At 42.9% G+C, this 13,379-nt stretch overlaps 1 protein-coding gene across 1 annotated transcript in view; it reads left to right on the plus strand.

Moving 5' to 3' along the window:
- Positions 1–7: 7 nt before the first annotated feature.
- Positions 8–13,379, plus strand: part of LOC122530759 (slit homolog 3 protein) — a 51,162-nt gene continuing 37,790 nt past the window's right edge. Inside the window, exon 1 of the mRNA XM_043658028.1 lies at positions 8–939. Coding sequence (XP_043513963.1) covers positions 906–939 — 34 coding nt within the window. The 5' untranslated portion in view covers positions 8–905. The remainder of the gene's footprint in view (positions 940–13,379) is intronic.

Below are 13,379 nucleotides of genomic sequence, written 5' to 3' on the forward strand. Positions count from 1 at the left end.
GCAGTCGAGTGCGAGACGCCGCACAAGCAACATCGTGTTTCATGCCGCGTCCTTTTGCCTTTATAATCTATCTTTCCCACCACGATTCCTCGATCGTTGTCCTTTGAAGTTTCGTTACACCTTGAGGACTAGTTCCGGGAACGATCGAAAGTGCGCAACGAACAAAACGGACGACAAGCTTGTTTACGCGGGAATTGTCAAGAAACCTGGGCTCTCTCAGCTCGGTGTATTAGACCCTCCGAGCCCCAAGGGCGAATACTTGGGCAAGAAACGACAACACGGTGAGAGAGAGTTGTGGAATATTTCCAAACTGTTCCTCTTCTGCTCCTCAATTGCAAAGAATCGTGGCAGACGTCGCAACAAGTCATCGGACAACGTCGGTTACCGCCGTTTTCTTCTTCCTTCCTGCGTGCATTGTCCTTTTCCGGTTCGGCTAATCGTTCCGTTATTCGTTACGAGAAGAGAACAGTCGACTACAGCGGTCAGTGAAAAGTGTATCGGCGAAGGGTTTCGGTTGTTGGCTGGCGTTTACGGCCAACCTGTTAGTCATGTGGGAACGGTAAAAACCGCTCGGGCAGGAACTGTGGAAGAGCAGTTTCTCGGAAACGGCCGTCGGAATAAATGACGATGTTGGCGAAGCTCGTCCCTCGTTGCTGAGCAAGGATACTTACGCGCTGTTTTTTTTTTTTTTTCGACAATCGTCCGTCTGATCGTTGGTTATGTTTGCCTACCGATTTCCCGAACGGTGCGTCCTTGCCTGTACACACGAGATGACATCGCGCTGGGAAACGTGTTCTCCCGATCTTTTCATCGCCACGTTCTAAGGACTGTTGCTGGAGACCGAAGCTAAGGTGAAGCGAAGAAAGAGGAAATCGCTAACAAATTTCTTTGTTGATCACGGGATCATGATTTTCGGAAGATGGCGCAATAGAGAATCAGGTAAGGAGAACGACAGTTTTATAAAGTATCGTTCGTTTGTTTTCTTCCTACTAGTTATAGTACTTATTGCGCAAAGATCAACGTCATTCTATCGGCACTCGGGACAAAGCGCGACGCGTAAGGAGTCCGCGAATCGCCGTTTCGTGGAAAATCGATCGGCCTTCGCCGTGTATTCGCGCGACGGTTTCGCAATCGGTTCGAATATCGTTCGTGTTCTTTCGCGACACCGGCGCCTCGATCGATATTTTCGGTCCAAGACTACAGATTTACCCATATACGTCATAAGGAAGAATGAATAATATCGCCAGTTTCTCTTTTATTATATTTTTAAGTAGGAAATTTTCAAAAAGCAAAAAAAAAAAAAAACTTTGTATCAGTAATCTGTTTGATACGATAAAAGTTTAGCGATCTGCAATAAAAAATAAAAATTGTGTAAGAAAGAAGAAATCTCAGAGACGTTACTACGTGCGTGTATATTATTGGAATAACGATAGAAATGTAGATTAATTGTTTTGTTGAGTATGATGGTGTTTAAAGTGGTCGACAGATAAAGCTACTTTGCAGTTATCACACTGATAAATTTTTTTTTTTTTAAATGAACAAACGACACGATGCTTTTGAGCTTATCTTGATGAAGTTATTTCTATAATAATATTATTTAATATATTGGTAATAATGACCAAAAAATTGCGCGAAGAGAATGTTCTGGAAAATGCATGTATATACCTTAATGATACAAGTGGATTATCCATCGTGCATTTTTCGTTGCAGCTCCGATACGTGTAATTATGTCTCCTTTTAGATAATGCCTTCTTCGCGAGTCCACTTCTTTTTCCCTCCCGTTTTCTGCCATAATTGCGCGCGAATCGGTCATTGCATCGGCACGGTCAAACGGCGATAGTCCGTGAGAGAGCCCTACAAAGGGGAGATCGGGTTGAAACCGAGTTTAAATTACGTGCTTTTCCTCGAACGGTAAGCGGCAGAGAGGAGTCCTCTCCCGCGTTATCGGCGAGAAAGCTAATCTCCGTTCTTGAACGTTGATAAATCGTATCCGCGGCGCCGTCGTCGTCTCTCATCCAACCGTTTTTCTAACCGCAGCCGACTGTTGTCTTCTTCCAAAGATGGTCGTTTGTTACATAAGCAAACGGTCGTTTCGTGGACAGGCTGAGGGCAAATGTAACGTCGGTGTAGGGCGATAAAAATGGGGAAAGTATCGCGAGAAGAAAAGTTGATACGCGTGATCTAGACAGGTATATACCTGGTGGATAAAACGCGACTGACGACAGGGGGGGTTGAAGTTTTTCTCCCCCCCCCCCCTCTTTCCAAGTTCGAGCCAGTCGAACGAAGAACACGAGAGACAACCTTTTAATTAAAATAACATTCGGGCGTGAATCGCGTTCGCACGTTCTCGTTGCTGTTCGTCGGACTCGCGCGCGTAATTAAAATTTTCATCGCTTTGAATTCATGCGTGCACGCGCCCCTCCCCTCCCCCCTCGCTTATGTGTGTTAAATATTAAATTCGCGGCACGCGTAAACACGGAGGGGAAAAAAAAAAGGGATTCGTTAATTTTTATCCAAGCGTCAAGCCGACCAATCTGCCGCGGTGAATGGGGATTCGTGCAGCTTTTTTGGAAAAAAAAAAAAAAAGGAGAGAGAAAAAAAAAAAAAAAAAAATTAGACATGACTTGGCTAGTCGGGGTGGATTTCTCAATTTCGCCAAGGCGAATAGATACGGCGCGCGACCGATTATTTTTCCATCGTTTACGTAATGACGAGAGCGAGAAACAGGCGTATCGTTATCAGGTTGTTCGAGTGCTCTCCCGAAGCTTTTCTAATCTTCGTCGAGCGCGAGAGGGAAACGGTGGAAAATCGACGCTACCGCTACGCCACGCGAACGCCGAGCCCATTAAGTCGTCGTAGTTAAGTACACGTGTCAAGAGCGGTAAGAAACTCGGCGCATCCGTCGTCGGGACGTCGTTGGAAATGCTCGGTTGGTTTACTCGCGCCGTTCGCGTATCGTACACTCGACAAAAAGGGGGGTTTCCCAGCGTATCGGGCGCACGCACGGCCACGCACCGCGGCCACGTATTTAAGCACATAATTAAACGACGTTGCATCATGGATAAATGCAATAATCCTGGCGCATTGGCCGGTTTCCCAACGCGCATTCACGGGGAGAGCCACGCTTCGCGAATAATTGCTTTTGCTTCATTGTGCAACGCGATCGGCTCGCGTTCCGAGCTCCGCCGATCTCCTCCTCCCCCTCCTCCCTCTTCCTTCATTGTCTTTGGCCGCGCTCGCACAACCGGACTTCTATACTATTCCTTCTCCGAACCCGGCTTCATCTTTCCTCTTTCAGAACGATTCGACCTTCCCTCAACCGCGCTACCCTTCGTGATCCTTCTCTCTTCCTATGACTGTCACTGACCGCCTCTATTCTTCTCGTCTTCTCGATTCTTCCTTCCTTCCTTCCTTCCTTCCTTCCTTCTGGCCAGCAATTTTAGTGCACCCGGAGCAGATGTGTGTCCTGGATCCTCCTCGCTGGGTCAAAGGGTCAAAGACCAAAGTGTCGTTGGCTTTTTTTTCATCTCAGGTTTTCTTCCCTCTCAGGTTTTTTTCCCTCTCTCCATCTTCCCTTGCTCGCTTCTTCTCCCCTTTCACTGTCGTGGCAACCAGGGGGCGGAGGGGGGCGAGTCGACTTAGCAACGAAGCGACGGTTGAATAAGATCGGAACAATCGGGGATAATGTTTTCGTTCGCTTAGGTGTAGATTTTCTTGAGGATAAGCGCGCTTCCATTGGAGAGAACCCTTCACCGTGATTAATCGAACGCGTTATTGCTCGCTCTCGAATTTGCGATTGTCGTCTGGTTTTATTATTTTCTCCTGGATAACTGAATAGGTGAGGGGAGGGGAGGAGGGGGGGGGGGTCAACGGATATAAATTTTCGACGTGCACGGTGTTTTATCGTGGACCGTGGAATTCGTGGTTCTTTTGTGGACTATCGCGAGTCCGAACAAATTGTCTACCACGCTGGCCTCGTTTTAAATCGCAACGCTCGATACTTTCGAGTCCACGGCTAAAAGGACATTTGGTAATTTCGTTTTCAGAAACGAGATAAAGTTTTTTTTCTCTTTCGCTCTCGCTCGCCTTTTCGATCCGTTCTCGTTCGATTCATTCGCCGAACGTTTTCGACTACGTGGATGTCCTTTTTAATTGCGTACCGCTGATCGATCGGGAACATCTGTTGATCTGCTACCATCGACGTGTCCAACCTTTTGGATCTTCTGAGCCGCCATTGGCCAATAAAAATTTGTCGAGGACAGTTTACATATTTTTTTTTTTTTTTTTACCAGTTCAATGTAATTTATGAGAATATTAAAAGACCTTTTTTGATGAAGCGATATATTGGTTAGAAAAATATATTTATTTTAATTAAAAAGAATATGAGAATTTTTAATGAGAATATCGAGCATGTTCTTTTTTCGTTTTTTATCAATATCTGGTTTAATACAGGTAATCGACGGAGATGCTCGTCTAAAATTTTTTATTTTATTTTTCGCGTGCTTCATGTGGGGAAAAATTCTGTTCGCAAGTATAAATAAGCACTGTATAACGTTCGTGAAATGCTAAATATTTTTCTCTAGGCAGATTTATAAAAGTGTAATAAAGACACTTGGAGCAATTTCTCCTTGAGTTGCATATCTGATTGCATCTCCATACATCCCATTTGCATGTTCGCTAGCTGCATGTTGATATCAACTCGGAATAAAATAGCAAACCGTGCCAACCTAAAAGAAGAAAAGAAAAAATATTTCGTTAGAAATTGCTCGTAATTAGTCGCGTTCTGACAAACTTAAAAAAAAAGGTATTCATAGTTAAAATTCTTATTCAATTACATCAATTTTGATTATACAGCGCGGATAGTATGAATATAGGGTCTAGACTCTCAGCCGGGTCATAGTCGATCGCGTTGATGGAATAACAGTCGGTTATGGATCGGCAATTAACGTTGTTACAATCACTCTCGTTTGTCGTACGAGAAAATTTCTCAACGCGCGTTTCTCTCCTTCCTTAAACGAATCGGCAAGGTTAAAAATAATCGTCGTTCCGTGTACATTCGGGTTAATTACCAACCAATTAGCTCGTCCTATTAAAATTTCATCGACCAATCGAGAAAAACTCTCTCTCAACTCGGCATAAAATTGAATCGCTGGCCTCTCTCGGTTCGTTGAATGAAAACGATTTCCTCCTGGGAATTTTCAACCTCGCCTCCTCGATATGATATCTCGCCGCAATTTGCACAACAAATACAAACGTTCTAAATACACGGTAACCTGCAACCTCGCGAAAAAAATCCATCCTCTAGTTTCGGATACTCGCTCGATTTGCTCGCAACGAGAAGAGGAGGGAAGGAGGGGGGGGGGGGGGGGGGGGGGGGGAGACCAGGTTGCGCAACCTGCAACTTGTAATCGATTTCAAAAGGACGACCGTGGAGGATCCTCGATCGCGACCCGCTTGTCTGATAATTACCGGCCGTTAATTTCGTGGCAACGGGGCTGGCTTCCCCCTTCTCCTCCTCTCGTTCCAATTGATCGTCGTTATTAGCCGAAAAAAAAAAAAAAAGGGGGGGGGGGGGGGGGGAAGCGATCGAGCCGCTTTCTCCGACGATTTCCACCGGCAAAAGTGCTGCTGCCCGCCGCTTATTACCAGAATGTGTTGGGCTTCGACGTTAATTCCGTCAGCCCATGGCGCGTGTATTTAGGCGATAAACGAGTTTACTGCCATTATAACCGACGGTGTCGTTAAACCGGCGAGAACCTGCGAGCGGCGGGTGGTGTACGAGCACAACGATTTTCCAAAAGCCGTAAATTTAATCCCACCGAATGGGCTCGCGCCGAGAATTAAGCCGTTGCCTTCCCAAAGTCACCTTTCGCGTTTTACTTCGCCCTTTGTTTTCCTTTTCCAGGCCGAGCCCGTCTTCGGTTCGGCCGCAACCCTCCTTGTCCCCCCCCCCCCCCCGTGCAAAATTAGGGGAAAGTAGGGTAAAATATATTTAGCGTCGTAATGGTTTATTTAGGTTAATGCGTTTAGCAAAAAAATCAGGTGGTAAAGGAAAAAGTTCGCGCGAGGCTAAATCTCTTGGTCGGACTTTGCAGTTTTTGGCAAAAATGAAATTTTGCGGAAAATATACAAATACTCAGCTTTGTCTCGTGCTCAGTCATAAAATTTTTAGTTTTATTGGTTGAGAAATAGTGAAAGCAATTATTTTTAACAATTTTAACAATTATAAAGTTACTCTATTCGTCTTATAAAAAATTATGTTAATTACTAGTTTGGAAATTTTTACCGTATTTATAAAAAGTTTGAGTTATTTTAACGTATATATATATATATATATATATATATACGTTAAAATAACTCAAACTTTTTATAAATACGGTAAAAATTTCCAAACTAGTAATTAACATAATTTTTTATAAGACGAATAGAGTAACTTTATAATTGTTAAAATTGTTAAAAATAATTGCTTTCACTATTTCTCAACCAATAAAACTAAAAATTTTATGACTGAGCACGAGACAAAGCTGAGTATTTGTATATTTTCCGCAAAATTTCATTTTTGCCAAAAACTGCAAAGTCCGACCAAGAGATTTAGCCTCGCGCGAACTTTTTCCTTTACCACCTGATTTTTTTGCTAAACGCATTAACCTAAATAAACCATTACGACGCTAAATATATTTTACCCTACTTTCCCCTAATTTTGCACGGGGGGGGGNTTGGTCCGTTTTATAAAAAATTATATTAATTTCTAGTTTGGAAACTTTTACCGTATATATATATATATATATATATATATATACGTTAAGATAACTCAAACTTTTTATAAATACGGTAAAAGTTTCCAAACTAGAAATTAATATAATTTTTTATAAAACGGACCAAATAGAGTAACTTTATAATTGTTAAAATTGTTAAAAATAATTGCTTTTACTATTTTTTAAATTTATATATATATATATATATATATATATAAAAAATCAATGCCAATTCGCAGAATAATAATAATAAATATACACCCCCTCTTAATAATAAATATACACCCCTCTGCAATAATCTAAATGCACACGCGTCCCTCTTGAATGCTTTATCTTGTAATGCATCAGTTTTTGTATCGGATCGTAGCGAAGAGAAACTGTACAAAACGAGTGCTGCGTTCGTTAAGAGATTCCAAGTTGCCTTTCTGTGTTCGCATGCAAACAATGACTTTTGAAAGTGCTGCTGAATTTTTATACAAGCCTCTGGAATTTGTTAGAAAGTGGACGAAACGTTTCCAAGAGGCAAAAAATGTCGACGACATTTCCATATCGTGGTTTGAAGCGAAGCACTGCGAAGAAAGCAAGACAAAAGGGTGATTCAACTCTTTGAGAAACATCCGACATTTTCACTTCGTAAGGGCCAAGCTTTATTAGCGAAAGAAGAAGGTATAAATATCGATATAATGATCTTTGGAGGAAAAAAGTATGAAATGGTAGGATACAAAACAAAAAAAAAAAAAAAGAAAAATTAAAAAAGCATCGAAATCAGAAAATTATAAATTGGTCATTTTAACCACTTTGGTGGCATTATATATATTATGACAAAATGTACCAAAAGTTTCTTCCCACCTATTCTTTTTTTAAAACGCCAAAAAAAAGAAAAGCTAATTTCATTAATTTTAAATTAAATTTAAGCTCAAACATGATTTTTTCATTACGTTTCAAAAATCATTCCTTTTAAATGTTGACCGCCATGTATAACAAAAGAATTACCGATTTATTTCAGTAGGAAGTGACTTTTGGTCCATCCTATATTAAGAAGAAATATATAATATATTTTCAAGTTGAAGACTAGTGAATCGCGTTCGAAAGACGTAGAGAGCACTGCCTATCATACGCGGAAAAACCTTGACTTGAAAGCATGCCAAAAACGTGTCAAAAAATGATCGATAACAGAGGATTGGACACATCATTAAGCAAGAGCGTATTAGTGTTTTACTTTCGGTCCGTACTAAATTTCTCGCGAGTGTATTTAATCATTCTTAAAGATATATATCGACAGCACGCTCTTACGCGTGTGACAGTGTGTACCTACGACGAGCCTTGGTCGTAAAAAGAGAAGAAGACACGGTCGAAAAGCGAGAACGCGAAACGTCAAGATCAATTATTTCGCAGGTGTGCCGTTGGCATATTTAAACGATGAATCTAGATTATTGGGAGACAAAGGGCAGTCGATTCGGTGCCGAGCTAGATTTCTCTTAACGATGGGGTAGCGAAAGAAAAAAAAAACGACGAAGGGGGATAGAAACGAAGGGTGGCCGAGGGATTGTAGCTGCTACGAGGGCGGTTGCGATGCACGCAGAGGGCGCTGAGATCGAGGATGGAAGTAGAGGAGGGGGGGAGGTTTACACGAGAGTCGAAGCAGAGCGCGCGTTTTCTAGTCGTTGGCCCCGCGCGTTGCCTCGTTTAGAAACACATCGAGAGATAGGGAAAGAGGGAGGCTTCGCCGCTCGTTCGAATCGATGTTCCAGTTAAAACTGCACACGGCATGTTAATGAGCGTTAATGGAAGACTAACGCGGCCACCGAGAGAGAGCTACGGGTAACAAGAGCGACGGGGCGCAAAGGGGAAAAAAAAAAAAAAAAAAAAAAAAAAAAAAAAAAAAGAAAAAACAACCGAGAGAAGGAGAAAACTGTTAGGGGCGACGCGACACGGGAACGAAGGAATAATTACGTGTAGTCCTCTCCGCCTCTCTGGACGACGGTAGTCGTGCCGCTCTCCCGCTGCTGGAGTTGCATTCTTTCTGAAATTAGCAGGAAATTTCATTGCGGAAGTTACGGATACACGCGCGCGTACCGCGCCGGGGCGAGAAACAGCAACTTGTGTATCGAGTTAGCGAAGGAGACTCCGGCAAAGCCCAGACACCCGGCGCGAAACCAGGCCAGACGTAATCGTTACCGATTTCCTTCCCTAACACTCCTCTCGGCTTTTTCACGCTGCACACGCTGGGATTTCCCGTCGTTTCGTGATTTTTATTCCCCGGGGCTCGCTGCAAAAGAAACACACGGCCGAAATTCGAGCCGCCGTGTCGAACCAGTTCTCTCGCGGAGAAAATGCCCGGATGCACGGCGGCATCGAGACGAATCGCAACGAGACACCGAGGCGAAAGCGTCGAGTCCCTTTTCGAAAACAAGCCGGAAGGAATCGAGTTACGTTCGAAAAATGCTGCGAGATCGATCTCTCTCTCTCTTTCCGTCTTCTACGCGCATAGTATGTATTTACGTGCTTATCTGGCCAAATAGAGGAGCCGAACTGGCTCTGTTTATAGAGACGTTTCGTAAATACAAGCCCCGGACTCGTACCTCGGTGGCCAACTTTCGCTATATTATTTTTATCGAAGTAAATAGCCAACGGCGGAAAAGCCGGATTTTCCTCTGGCTTTTTCGTCCGAGGGTAAACGCGCGGGGGGGGGGGGGGGGGGCGTCCTAGTCGAAACACGACAAAAAACGAGCGCACGCCGTTGCCAATCAGTGGCGTACTGTTCCTCTCCGGCGCTCTCTCGATCAAAGTAACGAACGCAATAAGTTTCTCAGAAAAGTCCCTCTCTGTCTCTCTCACGTTTGCCTAACTGTGCGCCTCCATCGAAGCTACGCGGTGCATCACCACCGGTCTCTTGAATACATACGTGATTGCGCTGCGTGTTTCAAGGCTGTTGTTCTCGTGTTTTCCGATGTCAACAAAACGTCATCTTACACCGCGTTACATCTCGATCGTGTTCGACCGACCGAATGCAAAACAATGGAAACGCCCCGTTACCCGATAACCCCTGTCAGACCTTTCCTACTCTGGCAACTGTCGTCGTCTTTCCATCCTCTACTCGTAAACGTTCTGCTCACCTCTTCGCGTTAGAAGTTCGATACGAACCAACGAACCACCGTCGGCGATAATTTCCATCGGGATCGGTTAAAGTGCCTCTTGGCTTTCGCTTTATACATCGAGAGGGGGGCAACTTCTTTCTCGAAGACCCTCGCAGCGTTCCCTTTGCCTCTCTGTGTTCTCCCTCCCCTTCCCCGAGGCGCAGCACGTAAGGAAGCGACCCTCGCCTAGGGGGAACGGATCTTCTTTTGCTTTTACTGTGCACGATCAGGTACATATGTATAGAGGTCTGCCGTCGTTAGACCGACAAACTCGAACCGTTCCTCGGAGATCGACCATGGGTCTTTTAACGGCCATATCTCAAAGCCATGACGAATTACAAACCGGTGAACAAGTAACAATCTCCCCAGCGCGCTTTGCGTGCCGGATTATCGAACGGTGCTCGAGATCCTATTGCTTTCTCGGCATGAGTAATCCGAAGCCCAGGACTTTGTACTTTGTCCCCGTCATAGCTTGCAGCTAGAGTCGTCCGCATAATGGAATTATATTTTGCAGTTAATCGGAACATTGTTGATCAAAGATAAAGAATCGCGAGCCACATGCACAGTCTCGGTTGCAAGTGTGTATATTATATATATATATATTTGTTTCAAAAGCGGAGAAAATTAAACGATACTTTATACAACAAAGAGTCTGTCAAGCGTTAATACATAGCGAATGCGGAAAGCATTCGTGCGCCGGATGAAAAATTGTCGATATCGGCTCTTGCAGGCTCTTATAATCTTGCGAGATGAAATCGCACGATAAACTTTATGGGATTCTTTGTAAACGGAAGATTGCCGATCTTCGGAGACCCCGTGGTGGATTTCGTTGCGAAAACAATTTTTCAAAGTGCGAAATTTCCAAGGGGGAGGGGGGGGGGAGAGTGTCCTTGCCATTTTCGAAATAACGCAGAATCATCTTTGGAAGAAACGAACTGTCTCACGCTTGAAAATTAACCTAGACAGCGCTTCTGTATATTAACACTTAACAGATTCTTTTGAGCATAAATTTTAGGAATGGGAATTTAAGGAATTTAAGGAATTTTTGGAATTTATGGAATTTATGAAGTTGTACGATTTTATAAAATATATTGTATCATCGATTCCTCTATCCTTTTCTTTTTCCCCCGCGCAGTTAATCGATTTGATAAACGAGCGGTTCGAATATGAAATATTAAAAAAATGCTTCAAAGGGGAATTCTCGTGTAACAAGTAGGAAAAAAACCGATTGATCGATAACGAAATTGAAGGTCGTTTAGCGAGACACGTTTCGCAAGGCCGGCGATATAAGTAATATAACCACTGTTTTTATCTGTCCTGAGAGGCATTATTTATCTGTGAAGACTATAATGATGTTCGACGATTAGCAAATGCAAAGCTCGATCTCTCGGCATTGTTTCGAAAGCCTGACCCTCAGAAAACACAAGTTTAGGCCGCAAGCCTATCTTGAAATTTTAAAATCGCAACTCAATAACTAATTGACTAATCAATTTCGAACAAAATTTATTTTCTTTGTTACACGTTCCTTTAGCGATTATATTTTCGATCTGTAGTCTATATATTTTTATTCATCATCGTCTCAACTTGTCTAACGAAACTAGTTAATTCTCAAGCGAAATCGTACATTAGCCTGATTTTTTTACAGTTTTTGTCGTAAACGGATATAATCCCAGCGCAAACTATCCAACTTTAAGAAACTTTTTTACTTTTGACAATTGTAACAAATAGCTACACTTGTCACCAACAATGTCGAAGAGAATGGCAATAATTTGGCACGACAACGAAAGAGGTTAGGAAAAAAATTTTTTTTCTCGTTTACAAACGTATCTTTACATCCACAAAATGTTAATAATGTTTCTTAAAAAAAATTTAGAAAAATTGCTGTTGCACGATAAAACTGACCTGTCTTCCCTGAAGACTTTCGTGACAGGAGAGAGAGAAAAGTATGATGGTCGCGAGGATATCTACGTATCTACGTGTCTGTCTAATCGGTAATGGAAATGCAAAGAAATTCGAATTACGCGAGACGATGCTCGGTCGGTGTGCCGCGGTGGTAATGCAGGCGGAAGAACTCGGGGCTCGATTTCTTTTACCTTGCCTAAATTTAGCCTACCGAGCGTCCTTCAATTTAATCCGCTCTTCTTGACCCAAAAGCGTTCTCATCCTCGCGTTAAGACCACGAACGAACAGGTTACACGGCGCAGAAATTATTAATGGCCCGTTAGAAAGATGAAAATTCTCTTTTTGCCTCGGCAATCTTGTTACTTCAATTGTAGGAAAAAGAAGGGAGAGGGTGGGGTGTGGGGGGCAGGGGGGATACCTCAACGTTCGCTTTTGTTCCTTAGGGCGTATGTATTTCGAAAGGCGCGTTCTCAGCCTCTTCGAGAGTTGCTCAACGCGCATATTTAGCGGGCGTGCGAAATTCCTGCGATTCTTCGCGCTTTCTATTCTATTCGGAATATGATTTCCCTAGAAATCTCACGGTTTCTCCTCTGATTGTGGGATCAAAGAGCGCGAAATTTAAAATTATAATTGTAATCGTTATCATCGTTCTTCTCTATTCTCTATGTTCGCCTGTTCGTGCAATTTTGAATAAATAAAAATATCGGATCAGGGGTTTTGTCGTCGCTAGGAGAATGGGGGCGTATTGGACGAAGATAGAAGCCACGGCCGCGCACGGTAGCCATGCCAACAAGGAAGAAACCTTCCCGTTGCGTTGCATTCTGTCCTCGTCTATCTGATCCGATTGATTCCGATCTGACATGGAATACGTTATTAATATCGAATGTCATCGCGGCATCTCGTTGTGTATCGTGTGTCTTGCCGCTTGCGTCAGCAGGACGTCTCTCCGTCGTTAGTTTTTGCGATAGCTACTCTGTTTTTTCCTCCGCTCTGCTGGCTATTAGCTAGTATTTGTTTATTATGCAACGACCATCGCATTGTGCGAATATTCCTTCGCATAATGCGTGACGATACTGTATCCAAGGTGATTTCTAGCCACGATATATCGTGCACATATTTTGTCTAGGTATAATAGACGAAACGTGATACCCTTCGGTATCTCTTTGCTTCTCACTTCCCTCAGAAATACGTGACGTACCAGTGGGTTCTTTTTTTTTTTACTTTCGTTGTCGATGCACGCAAATCGATCGTTTATATATATTTTTAACTGTATATGATTGTATTATATTTTCAACTGTATGATCATATACATTTTAACTGTAAATATATCAAATAAATCTCGTAGTAATCCACGCGGTCGATCAAACAGACCCTGTAATAACGTAAGTTTGAGTCAACGCAACATTTCAAATACCCGAAATCGATCGATTATATTCATTTTTAACCGTACATGATGTTTCTGTTATAATTTAAACTGCACGTAATCATATGTGTACATTTTAATTGCAAACGTGTGTTCAACTCTCATTGTCACGCACGCGGTCGATCAAACAGACCGTGTAACGTAAAAATTTGAATCAACGCA

Source organism: Frieseomelitta varia, unplaced genomic scaffold (assembly GCF_011392965.1).
Source record: "Frieseomelitta varia isolate USP_RPSP 00005682 unplaced genomic scaffold, Fvar_1.2 scaffold_353, whole genome shotgun sequence".
Taxonomy (NCBI): Eukaryota; Metazoa; Arthropoda; class Insecta; order Hymenoptera; family Apidae; genus Frieseomelitta; species Frieseomelitta varia.